Raw genomic sequence first — 13,952 nt, 5'->3', positions numbered from 1 at the left:
TGTCTGTGTGAGTGACCGAGTGAGTGTGTGAGTGACTGTGTGTCTGTGTGAGTGACCGAGTGTGTGAGTGACTGTGTGTCTGTGTGAGTGAGTGAGTGTGTGAGTGATTGTGTGTCTGTGTGAGTGAGTGACTGTGTATCTGTGTGCGTGACCGAGCGTGTGTGTGAGTGTGTGTCTGTGTGAGTGAGTGTGTGAGTGACTGTGTGTCTATGTGAGTGAATGAGTGACTGTGTGTCTGTGTGAGTGACTGACTGAGTGTGTGAGTGAGCGAGCGAGCGAGACGCCACTCACAGCGATGTTGATCGTGGGCACGCGCAAGCTGACGACGCGAACTTTCGTGACCATGTTCCCAGTCTCCTCCACCCGCGCGGATGCCGTGAAGTTCATGGTGCCGTGCTCGCTGAGGTGGAGCAGGTAGTCGCTCACCAGCACCGGGAACTCCAACTCACCGGCTGTGCACAACGCGCGCACACACAAAGATTCAGCCCCCCCCCACCGCTGGTATAGCCTTTAACTGTTCTGGGGGCAAGTGCCGTTACGCGAGTGGCACCTATGAAGGGGAAAGGGTGGGGTGGGGGGAGGGCAGCATCATGCCCGGCCGCCTTTGTCTCCCCAGGGGTGATGTTTACCGCACAGCGCACCGGGCACTCAGTTGAGGCTGAGTCGACCGAGGGGAGGCCCAGGACCGGTTCGGATAATCGTCACTGGAGGTGGTGGTGGTGGTCGTGAGAGGGAAACATCACCCCCCCACCTCGTTCACCATCGTCACCCCCCCCCCCCCGTTCACCATCATCACCCCTCCCCTCCATTCACTACCGTCACCCCTCCATTCACCCCCCCCCCACCCCTCGTTCACCCTCGTCACCCCCCCCCCCCGTTCACCATCATCACCCCCCCTCGTTCACAATCACCCCCCCTCGTTTACCCTCGTCACACCCCCCCCCCTCGTTCATCATCGTCACCCCCCCGCTCACCATCATTACCCCCCCGTTCACCCTTGTCACCTCCCGTTCACCATCATCGCCCTTCCATTCACCCCCCCCCCTAGTCCCCCCCCCCACTCACCCTCGTCACCCCCCCCTCCATTAATCATCGTCACCCCCCCCACTCACCCTCGTCACCACCCCCCCCACTCGTTCACCCTCGTCATCCCCCCCACTCACCCTCATCACCCCCCCCCCTCGTCACCCCCCTCCATTCATCATCGTCACCCCCCCGTTCACCATCACACCTCCCCCCCCCCTAGTCACCCCCCCCTCCCCACTCACCCTCGCCGGCCTTGAGCACGGCAGTAGCCGTGTCCCTCTTGAATCGCTGCCGCGTGGCTCCCGTGTAGGAGGCGAAGTCCCCCTGCACGTGAACCGTCACGGTGGCGACGGCGGCGGCGGCGACCCCTTCGTCGTTCGCGACGAGGACCTTCACCGTAAAGTCGCCGCCCACCGCCGCGTCGCCGATGGCGAACGAGAGGGTCACGACCTGGCGGTCGCGTCCACGTCTCTCTGCGACGACATCGTCAGAGGCAGACGCCCGGGACGTCACGGCCGGCCCGCGCAGCGCGTCGTCCGCAGGTGTCGACGGGGAGTAGGTAACGAAGTCTATACCTCCCGCCATGGCACGGGCCATCGTTTCGCGTTCCTCTTTTGATCCTTGGGGGGGGGGGGGGGGGGAGGAAGGATGAACCCGCTGACCCGAGGGACAACTACACACATGAAGTTCGCGAACCCTGACGCCTGCCTGCTGCTGCTGTATATTTGGAGTTTGCGTGTCTCTTTTCGATTTAAAGCTTTCGTGACTGCAGGGATTCATCTTCTTGGTTCTTTCGGTAAAGTCACGTAGAAGGGAAGTAATAAAATAATAAAAATAAAACATAATAAAATAATTCTCACGACGTTTCGGCTGCTTGCGTTGTGGCCGAAACGTCGTGAGAATTATGTTATTATGTTTTATTTTTATTATTTTATTACTTCCCTTCTACGTGACTTTACCGAAAGAACCAAGAAGATTTGCGTGTCTCTCTCATTATCATCACGGTGGCTATGAGATGTTAACTACCTCGCCTGGTATGCAGGAAGTCGTGGGTTCGATCCCGACCCTGACGACGTCTGCTGCTGTATATTTGGAGTTTGCGTGTCTCTATCTTATCATCATCATCACGGTGGCTAGGAGATATTAACAACCTCGCCTGGTATGCAGGAAGTCGTGGGTTCGATCCCGACCCTGACGCCTGCTGCTATTGTATATTTGAAGTTTGTGTGTCTCTCTATCTCATCATCATCATCATCATCACGGTGGCTAGGATATGTTAACCACCTCGCCTGGTATACAGGAGGTTGTTGGTTCGATCTCGAACCCAGACGACGCCTACTGCTGTATATTTGGAGTTTGCGTGTCTCTCTCATCATCATCATCACGGTGGCTAGGAGATGTTAACTACCTCGCCTGATATACAAGAGGTCGTGGGTTCTATCCGGACCCTGACGACGCCTGCTGTATATTTGGAGTCTCCGTGTCTCTCTCTTATCATCATCACAGTGGCTAGGAGATGTTAACTACCTCGCCTGGTATACAGGAGGTCGTGGGTTCGATCCGGACCCTGACGCCTGCTGCTGTATATTTGGAGTCTCCGTGTCTCTCTCTTATCATCATCATCACAGTGGCTAGGAGATGTTAACTACCTCGCCTGGTATACAGGAGGTCGTGAGTTAGATCCCGACCCTGACGACGCCTGCTGTATATTTGGAGTCTCCGTGTCTCTCTCTCTCTCTCCGTGGTCACGTGGAGTTGTTTTTATCATCTGGGACCTCCGGGTTTTCGTTTTCCCCCTTTCACGTTTCGAATCGACTTCACCGGTGTTCAGATTGTGTTTGGCCGCTCCTTTAAATTTCCACGCGGCGACGGCAATAAGCCACCTCCGTTCAGCTACCATGTCGCTTCTGAACAAGAGCCGCACTACGGCTTTGTAGGAGACCCTTGCCTCGAGGAATAAACAAACACCAAAACGAACGAACTTTCGGCCGTGCATCAGTGTCATCATCTCGGCTGATGGCGCCAAGCGACTCTCTTCACCACGGACGAACCAACAGCCCAAGAGGCAGTGGTGGCAGCTACAGGACATCGTTCGGTGGTTATAATATAATAAAAATAATCATAAGTGTCCCAGTTTCGATTTAAAGCTTTCGTGACTGCAGGGATTCATCTTCTTGGTTCTTTCGGTAAAGTCACGTAGAAGGGAAGTAATGAAATAATACAAATAAAACATAATAAAATAATTCTCACAATCACTATATAATTTTATTATGTTTTATTTTTATTATTTCATTACTTCCCTTCTACGTAGTTGTGAGAATTATTTTATTATGTTTTATTTTTATTATTTTATTACTTCCCTCCTACGTGACTTTACCGAAAGAACCAATAAGATGAATCTCTGCAGCGTGGTCAAAAAATAATCGTTTTTTTTTTTCCGAACTCGCGTTGGCCACGTACCCTCGGGGAACTTGTACTGCAGGGTGATGTCCTCTCGCCGCATGCTGCCCACCGCCTTGGTGCTGATGTCCTTGCCGATGACGGACGTGTCGGTGTACACCTTGTGGAACCTCCAGTCCTTGCCCCAGACCCAGTACACGCGGTCGCCGTTGACCTGGCCCGCGCGCGGAGCGACGGGAGTTTAGCCCGCGTCAAGGTTGGTCGTTGTTGTTGTGGGTTCGATCGCGTAAGTATAAATGCGTCGTTTGAATGAACGTAAACAAAAAAAAACTGAACTTTTTTTTTGTTTGAAGGTAATTTAATGTTATCACGCACAGACGTATGAAGACAAAAATTCCGCCCCCCCGTGTATAGCCTCAACAGACTGTTGGGGCAAGTGCTGTTAGCGAGCACCTATGAAGGTCGGCACTGTGGCACACGAGGGGGGGGGGGGGTGGTGGCCAGCACCACACAGACAGAGACACAGACACACACACAGACACATACACACAGACACACACAGACACACAAACAAACACACAGGCACACACACAAACACACAGACACACACAGACACAAACAGAACATACACGCACACATACGCACACATACGCACACAGACACACAGGCATACACGCAGACACACACACAGATACACACAGACACACACACAGACACACACACAGACACACACAGACACACACACAGACACACACACACAGACACACACACAGACACACACAAAGAGAACATACACACAGACACAGACACAAACAGAACATACACACATACAGACACACACAAACACATACACACACAGACACACACACAGACACACACACAGACACAAACAGAACATACACACAGACACACACACAGACACACTGACACACACACAGACACACACACAGACACACACACACTGACACACACACACACACAGACACACACACAGACACACACAAACACACATACACACACAGACACACACACAGACACACACACAGACACAAACAGAACATACACACAGACACACACACACAGACACACACACACACAGACACACACACAGACACACACACACAGACACACACACAAACACACACACAGACACACATACACACACAGACACACAGACACACACACAAACACACAGACACACACACAAACACACAGACACACACACAGACACACACACAGACACACACACAGACACACACCTCTGCGAAGACGAAGGGGGTGTCGTGCTTGATGTGCACGTGGCCGTTCTTGACCGCCACCTGCGGTGCGGGCCCGCACTGCATGAGGCCTGCACGGAGGCACACAAAGACAAAGACCCCCCGTGTAGCCTTAACAGACTGTTGGGGCAAGTGCTGTTAGCAAGCACCTATAAAGGCCGGCACGGTGGCACACCAGGGGGTGGGTGGCCAGCTCCACGCCCGGCCGCCTTTGTCTCCCTAGTGGCAATGTTTACACATCGCAACATTTCAGGCCGAGTCGACCTAGGGAAGGCCCGGGACCGGTTCAGATAATCGTCACTGGAGTTGGCCGTGAGCGGGAATCGAACTCAGGTCGCCGGGTTCGTAGCGCAGAATGAATGACTAACTAAGAATGAATAGACGCCTGATAAGCGAACGAATTAATGAATAAAATTCATTGACTTAACGACTAACTGAATGAGTAAGAATGAATAGACGAATAAATTAACTGATGAGCGAACGAATTAATAATTAAATGAATGACTCAACGACTAACTGAATGAGTAAGAATGAATAGACGAATACATGAACTGATGAGCGAACGAATTAATAATTAAATGAATGACTCAACGACTAACTGAATGAGTAAGAATGAATAGAGGACTAACTGATGAGCGAATGAATTAATAATAAATGAATGACTTAACGACTAACTGAATGAGTAAGAATGAATAGAGGACTAACTGATGAGCGAATGAATAAATAATAAAATGAATGACTTAACGACTAACTGAATGAGTAAGAATGAATAGACGAATTCACTAACTTATGAGCGAACAAATTAATAATTAAATGAATGACCTAACGACTAACTGAATGAGTAGGAATGAATTAGACGACTAATTGATGAGCGAATGAATGAATAACATGAATGACTTAACGACTAACTGAATGAGTAGAAATGAATAGACGACTCATTGATGAGCGAATGAATGATGAATTAAATGAATGACTTAACGACTAACTGAATGAGTAGGAATGAATTCGACGGACTAACTGATGAGCGAACGACCGAGCAATTAAACGAATGAACACGCAAACCAGCGAGCGAGCTAACACCCAAAACGAGCGTTGCGAACGCAAGCGTCCGAATGAATGAATGAACGAAGAACGAACGAAGAACGAACGAAGGGTGGGGGAGTGCGTGTACCGTCGCTCTGCTCCTGCGGCGTCGCGTCCACGACCTGTCAGCCGTCGTTGTTGCCCGGCAGATCGGGCCTCGCCATCCACGCCTCGTTCCACACGTGGAAGTTCCTGAGATGCGGGCGCGAGAGTTTTTTTTAGTTAATTTTTTTTTTCACCATTGGACCCTCATTTGCCAGGAAAAAAAAATATGATAATTGTTTTTTTATAACCTTCTATCTGGCAGATGTCTCAGTGTAAATGCTTACCCCGAGCTCTCTGTGGCTCGACTCACCAGATGGAGTCGTGGTTCAGCGAGTCGATGGGCCACATGTCCTGGTCCAAGTAAGTGTCCATGGTCAGATTCGCATTCTGGTCGTGCATCGACGAGAAGTTGGAGATGCTGCGACACGGGATGCCCAGACAGCGGAGAACTGCAACAGCGCACCACGCCACGACCTTATGATTAGCACGGGTTGGCTACGTACGCTGCGAAAGAAGTTCAATATTTATATGCCACGCCACGCCAGGCGAGACCACAGCACGCCACGCCATGCCACACCACGCCACGCCACGCCAGGCGAGACCATAGCACGCCACGCCATGCCACACCACGCCACGCCACGCCAGGCCAGGCGAGACCACAGCACGCCACGCCATGCCACACCACGCCACGCCACGCCAGGCCAGGCGAGACCACAGCACGCCACGCCATGCCACACCACGCCACGCCACGCCAGGCGAGACCACAGCACGCCACGCCAGGCGAGACCACAGCACGCCACGCCAGGCAAGACCACAGCACGCCACGCCAGGCGAGACCACAGCATGCCACGCCATGCCACACCACGCCACACCACACCATAGCACGCCACACCACACCATGCCACACCACGCCATGCCACGCCAGGCCAGGCGAGACCACAGCACGCCACGCCATGCCACACCATGCCACAGCATGCCACGCCAGGCGAGACCACAGCACGCCACGCCATGCCACACCACGCCACACCACACCATAGCACGCCACACCACACCATGCCACACCACGCCATGCCACACCATAGCACGCCACACCATACCATGCCACACCACGCCACACCACACCATAGCACGCCACACCACACCATGCCACACCACGCCATGCCACGCCAGGCCAGGCGAGACCACAGCACGCCACGCCAGGCGAGACCACAGCACGCCACGCCATGCCACATCATGCCACAGTACGCCACGCCAGGCGAGACCACAGCACGCCACGCCATGCCACACCACGCCACACCACACCATAGCACGCCACACCACACCATGCCACACCACGCCACACCAGACCACACCACGCCACACCACGCCATGCCACACCATGCCACACCATGCCACAGCACGCCACACCAGACCAGACCACAGCACGCCACGCCATGCCACACCACGCCACACCACGCCATGCCACACCATGCCACAGCACGCCACACCAGGCGAGACCACAGCACGCCACGCCATGCCACACCACGCCACACCACACCATAGCACGCCACACCACACCATGCCACACCACGCCACACCAGACCACACCACGCCACACCACGCCATGCCACACCATGCCACACCACGCCACACCAGACCACACCACGCCACACCAAGCCACACCACGCCACACCAGATCCCACCACGCCACACCAGACCACACCAGACCACACCAGACTACACCACAACCACGCCACACGACGCCACACCAGTTCCTACCACACCACACCACGCCACATCACCCCAGACCACAACCACGCCACACTAGGCCCCACCATACCACACAACGCCACACCACGCAACACCAGACCACCACACCTTACCACACAGTGCCAGACCAAATCCCACGTCCCTCCCATACACCATCCCTCCACGTAAATAGAAAATTGCGATTTGACACATCCCATCGGCCAAACGGCCATCCTTTCTGGGTGTGCACCAAATTTCAGCAGCATTGGCACAAAGCCTGGGCCGGTTTCCACATTCAGTGCCTCATCAAAGGCGTAAAAAAAGAGATGCTCCTAATCTGCCACGGCTGCCATCATGCCAGCAGCAATTTCCGGGTGGCCTTTGCGAGCGGGCGAGATGGTGAGCGAGCGAGATGGTGAGCAGACGAGCTGGTGAACGAGCGAGTTGGCGAGCGGGCGATCGGGCGTTGCCCGGCGCTGCCTCACCGGTGACGATCACGCCGGAGAACACCCAGCACTGGCCGTAGCGGACGGGACGTCCCGTGCGGCCGTAGCGCAGGAGGATGTCGACGCTGCCGTTCCACGCGGTGGGCGGAACGCCGTTATTGTAGCGTCCCGACCAGCGGCCCTTCAGCACGCCGCGATCGTCGTTGGCGTTCACCTGTTCCAGGGGAGAGGGGACGGGGGGTAGCCGGACAGGGCGCCAGGGTGGCGAGGAGATGTTAACGACCTCGCCTGGTATACAGGAGGTCGTGTGTTCGATCCTGACCCTGACGACGCCTGCTGTATATTTGGAGTCTGCGTCTCTCTCTCTCCCCGCGGTCATGTGGGTGGAAGAGGGGGGAGGAACAGGGGGGGAAGAGGGGGGAAGAGGAGGGGGGAAGGGGGGGGAGAGAGGGGAGGAAGAGAGGGGGAGGGCGCGGGAAGATGGGGGAGAGAGGGGGAGAAAAAGAGGGGGGGAGAGGGGGGGTGAGGGGGGGGGGCCTAAATGCCCTCGTGAATCAAGGTGCCCTGGAGGGGCCTCCATGGTTGGTGGCGCTGAGCTTCCTCCCTGCCACCTCGATGCTGTCGAGCGGAGATTTTATTTGACAATTTACCGGCCCATTCCTGGGGGAGCAATGCACTTTCCAGTTGGCTGTAATGGTGACGGGTGGTTCTTTTGAGTGACGGGGAGATGATTTTGAGTGACGGGTGGTTCTTTTGAGTAGTTCAAGTTGATGTATTAGGTGTAGCCCTGTGAGCCATCCGGCTCTTGAATCGGGTGCAACCGCAAACAAACAAAAAAACAAAAACATGAACAAGAAAACATCTTAAAGTGAGTCTGTGACTATGTGCAAACAGAAAAAAGCACCGTACACCGACGCTGTGTGCAAAAATCCCAGTGGGATTAATTTGAGTGACGGGGGTGATGCTTTTCAGTGACAGGTGGTTCGAACTCACAATGGCAGAGGCGGTGCGAGACACGGCGATGGGGCTCCCGCGGGAACTCATGCCCAGGTCCCCCTTGTCAAGGAGGGAGAGGCAGACGTCCAGGATTCCGCGCTCGAACTGCAACGACAAACGCACGCGGCCATCGTATGATCGATGTTCATCACCTCGGCTGGTACGCAGGAGGGTCGATCCCGACACTGACGACGGCGGTGGTGATGGTGACGGTGGTGGTTATGGATTTGAAGCTTTCGTGACTGCAAGGATTCATATTCTTAGGTTTTTTTCGGTAAAGTCACGTAGGTGAAAATTTTAAATTAATAAAAGTAAAATAAAAAATAATAATAAAATAACGATAGCTGTATCAATATACAGCTATCGTGCTGTGACGGTTCCACCTGAAGACGGACGCTTGTGTTGCCTCCGAAACGTCGTGATTTTTATTTTATTTTTATTTGACTTTTATTAATTTTAATGTTTTACCTACGTGACTTTACCGAAAAAACCTAAGAATATGTGGTGGTTATGGGTAGCGGTATTGGAGCGATTAGCGCGCTGGCTAAGAACCCGTCGACCCGAGTTTGATAACCCGCTCAAGGTCAACACCAGTGACGATGATCTTAAACCAGTCCTGGGCCTCCCCAAGGTCAACTCAGCCTCAAATGAGTACCTGGCACCACGTGTCAACATCGCCACTTGGGAGACTAAAGCGGCCGTACGTGCGTAATGGCCACCCAACCCCTCGTGTGACACAGTGCCGGCCTTGAAGGCCGGTGCTCGCGAACAGCACTTGCCCCAACACTCTGTCAAGGCTACGTGGGGGATCTTTGTCTTTGGCGGTGATAACCGTGTTCATTGTGCCAGCGGTAGCGGTAACGGTGGCCGTGACGGTGGTGGTTGACTACGGCGGTCGTGAGTGTGTTCCCACCAACCCCTCGTCTCACCTACGGTCGCACGCACACACACACACACACACCTGCCCGAAGTTCCAGTGGTGCGTCACGATCTGCTCGCTCGTGCCCAGGTAGAGGCAGCCCGTGTCGTTGAGCACGTACTCCCGCCTCCACGACTCGTCGCGCATGAACACCTGGTCCTCTGCGGCACGACGGGCAGCACGGGCTCGCGGTCAGTGAAACCCGCGGAGAGACGGGCGACTCCGCATCGCCCCCTCCACCAAGCCACCCCGCCCACCACAAACACTCAACTCACCCACCCACCAAACCCAACCAACCCACCCACCCCACCCACTCAACCCACCCCACCCACCCACCCCAACCACTCAACTCACCCATCCACCCACCCACCCCAACCACTCAACTCACCCACCCACCAAACCCAACCACTCAACTCACCCACCCACCCACCCACCCCAACCACTCAACTCACCCACCCACCAAACCCAACCACTCAACTCACCCACCCACCAAACCCAATCAACCCACCGACCCCCCCCGAACTACCCAACTCAACCCATCCCCCCTGCCCCAACCCGCCTACCCAACCAAACCACCCAGCCCACCCACCCAACCCACCCCACCAACCCACCCCAACCACTCAACTCACCCACCCACCCAACACACTCAACTCACCCACCCAATCAACCCACCGACTCACCAGAACGACCCAAACCAACCCCTCCCCCCGCCCAACCCACCTACCCAACCACCCACCCAACCCACCCACCTCAACCCACCCACCCACCCAACCCACCCCACGCACCCCAACCACTCAACCCACCCACCCAACCCACTCAACTCACCCACCCAATCAACCCACCGACCCCCCCCCCCCCCGAACCACCCAACCCAACCCCTCCCCCCCGCCCCAACCCACCCACCCAACCAACCCACCCCACCCACCCCAACCACTCAACCCACCCACCCCAACCACTCAACTCACCCACCCAATCAACCCACCGACCCCCCCCCCCGAACCACCCAACCCAACCCCTCCCCCCCCACCCCAACCCGCCTACCCAACCAACCCACCCACCCCACCCACCCAACCCACCCCACCAACCCACCCCAACCACTCAACCCACCCACCCAACCCACCCCATCCACCCACCCCAACCACTCAACTCACCCACCCAACAAACCCACTCAACTCACCAACCCAATCAACCCACCGACTCACCAGAACGACCCAAACCAACCCCGCCCAACCCACCCCACCCACCCAACCCACCCCACCCACTCACCCCAACCACTCAACTCATCCACCCACCCAACCCACTCAACTCACCCACCCAACAAACCCACTCAACTCACCAACCCAATCAACCCACCGACTCACCAGAACGACCCAAACCAACCCCGCCCAACCCACCCCACCCACCCAACCCACCCCACCCACTCACCCCAACCACTCAACTCATCCACCCACCCAACCCACTCAACTCACCCACCCAACAAACCCACTCAACTCACCAACCCAATCAACCCACCGACTCACCAGAACGACCCAAACCAACCCCGCCCAACCCACCCCACCCACCCAACCCACCCCACCCACTCACCCCAACCACTCAACTCACCCACCCACCCAACCCACTCAACTCACCCACCCAACAAACCCACCGACCTACCCGAACCAACCACCCCCCGCAATCTCATCACACCATCAGCTCTCGGATGTAGCGAGCTGGTGGTCTCAGCTAGCGGTCACCAATGGCTTAACGTGATTTGGCCCTTGTACGTAATTAATGTACAGCGCCGTGTGATACAATCAACATGAATGACGCTATATGAAAGGACTTTATTACAGCATTATTATTATTACCATGTCTCCCCCATCCAAAAAAAAGAAATCCCCCTACCCTCATGCCCTCGCTGATCTGCAAATCTTTCGCACCGAACGTAGCCAACCGTGCTCATTGGATGTGCGGGGGAGTGACAACAAACTACGGCCGGCGCTGTAGCAGCAGCAGCAGCAGTGTCACTACCAAAACAAAATCTCAAGACAGCTTCGGGATGGAATCGGTCTCAGTTTGCAAGAGGAGATGCCGCAAGGAGAGACGTTGATGGAGGTGAAGGAAACCCACACCCCCCCCCCCCCCCCCCCGGAGGTTACCGAAAGTCATCGATGGAGGCCCTGGGAATGGTAAGAGGGGAGGACCCACCTCTGCACCACGGGTTGAAGAGCACGTAGATGTCCGTATCAGGGTCCCTCTCGGTCCTGTTCAGCCGTCCGTTCGACTCGGTCACGACGTACATCTCGAACCGGCCCACAATGCAGTTGGGAGCCAGGTTGACGGAGATGGTGAGTTTCTTGCCGCCGGAGTACAACACCGTGGCACCGAAGCGGCTCTCGGTCTTACATTTGTTCACCTCCGCCACCACAAGGGAGCCCCTGCTCTCCAGCGGGAAGCGTCCTGCCCAGCGACGACGGGACGCCGTTAGAAGTCAGAATTTGGGGGTGTAAGCCACGGTTCCAGAGGTTGATGCCAGAATTTCGGGGCTCGGAGCCGGAATTTTGTGGGTTCAGGCCAGAATTTCAGGGGTTAAAGCCATCATTTTTGGGTTTAAGGCCATAATTTCAGGGGTTAAAGCCATCATTTCTGAGATAAAGGCCATAATTTCAGGGGTTAAAGCAATAATTTCTGGGTTTAAGGCCATAATTTCAGGGGTTAAAGCCATAATTTCTGAGATTAAGGCCATAATTTCAGGGGTTAAAGCCATAATTTCTGAGATTAAGGTCATAATTTCAGGAGTTAAAGCCAGAATTTCTCGATTTAAGGCCAAAATTTCACGGGTTAAAGCCATAATTTCTGAGATTAAGGTCATAATTTCAGGAGTTAAAGCCATAATTTCTCGATTTAAGGCCAAAATTTCACGGGTTAAAGCCATAATTTCTGAGATTAAGGCCATAATCTGAGGGGTTAAAGCCATAATTTCTCGATTTAAGGCCAACATTCCAGTGGTTGAAGTCAGAAATTCGGGGGCTCAAGCCAAAATTTCTGGGATTTAAGCAGGAATTTTGGGAATTCAGGCCAGACTTTGGCAGTTGAGCCGGCAAGAACGCTTAAGCAAATGTCCACGTGTCGTTAACCCTCCTCCACTCGACACAGCCAATTCACAAAGTTTGTCATGTGAATAACAAAACGTGGAAATTAATTACCCGTCCCCCACCACTCCCCGGGGTAACCACCACACCCCGCGCCAATACCCACTCACCGATCTGCAGTTCCAGGCGAATCTTGTCTTCTCTGGGGTCGTAGGGGCGGTTCAGCTTGAGCTGCAGGTCAAAGGGCTCCCCGCGGCGCAGCACGAGGTTGTCCACCTCGTAGTCGCTCGTGCGGTGCCGCGCCCGGTTGGCCGCAATCCGCTGGTCCACCGACCGCACCGTGAGGTGGCGGCGCCTCTCTACGCCAGGAGAGTCACCACTGCCGGGCAAATCGCTCCCGGGCAAGTGCCCTGACGGTGATTTCGCACGGCCGTTAGAAATAATCCACACCTCGCGTGTCCCCGGCTGGCTGCTGGCCTGGGCTCCTGTCCACCCCGACCTCCCCCCCCCCCCCTCGGGCTGTGACGTCACCATTGCTCGATGTCCGAGTGGGAATTACGCGGGGCCGAAACGTCGTGTGGAATTGTATTTTATTACGCGCAATTTTTTTTTATTTTATTATTTCCCTTCTACGTGACTTTATTGTTTTATATTTATATTATTTTATTATTTCCCTTCTACGTGACTTTACCGAAAGAACCAAGAATAGAAATAAAATAATAAAGAAATATGTATATTTCATTATTTATTTCATAAAATAATACTATTTTATTTCTATTATAATTTTTATAATATTTATTATTTACTTTTATTTTTACCTACGTGACTTTACCGAAAAAACCTAAGAGTATGAATCCTTGCAGTCACGAAAGCTTCAAATCTAGGACATCTATTTGGTGTTAGAACATCTTAGCACAGTGATATTTCGAAATGTACTTATTGTCAATGAGAAAACGTGGTG

General features: G+C 54.1%; 1 protein-coding gene across 1 annotated transcript; it reads right to left on the bottom strand.

Moving 5' to 3' along the window:
- Window positions 1–383: 383 nt before the first annotated feature.
- LOC133357841 (protein-glutamine gamma-glutamyltransferase K-like) lies at window positions 384–13,727 on the bottom strand. Its single transcript, XM_061575984.1, is given in 11 exon segments — window positions 384–400; window positions 1,269–1,646; window positions 3,487–3,640; window positions 4,686–4,774; window positions 5,875–5,978; window positions 6,142–6,280; window positions 8,045–8,219; window positions 8,999–9,106; window positions 9,963–10,081; window positions 12,108–12,359; window positions 13,162–13,727. Coding segments are annotated over 11 exon segments (1,899 nt in total). The 5' UTR covers window positions 13,526–13,727.
- Window positions 13,728–13,952: the final 225 nt, after the last annotated feature.

Source organism: Lethenteron reissneri, chromosome 60 (genome assembly GCF_015708825.2).
Source record: "Lethenteron reissneri isolate LAM-NWPU_2019-01 chromosome 60, ASM1570882v1, whole genome shotgun sequence".
NCBI classification, from domain to species: Eukaryota; Metazoa; Chordata; class Hyperoartia; order Petromyzontiformes; family Petromyzontidae; genus Lethenteron; species Lethenteron reissneri.
The sequence above is the reverse complement of the archived record's forward strand: the minus strand, read 5'-3'. Positions and strand labels throughout refer to the sequence as shown.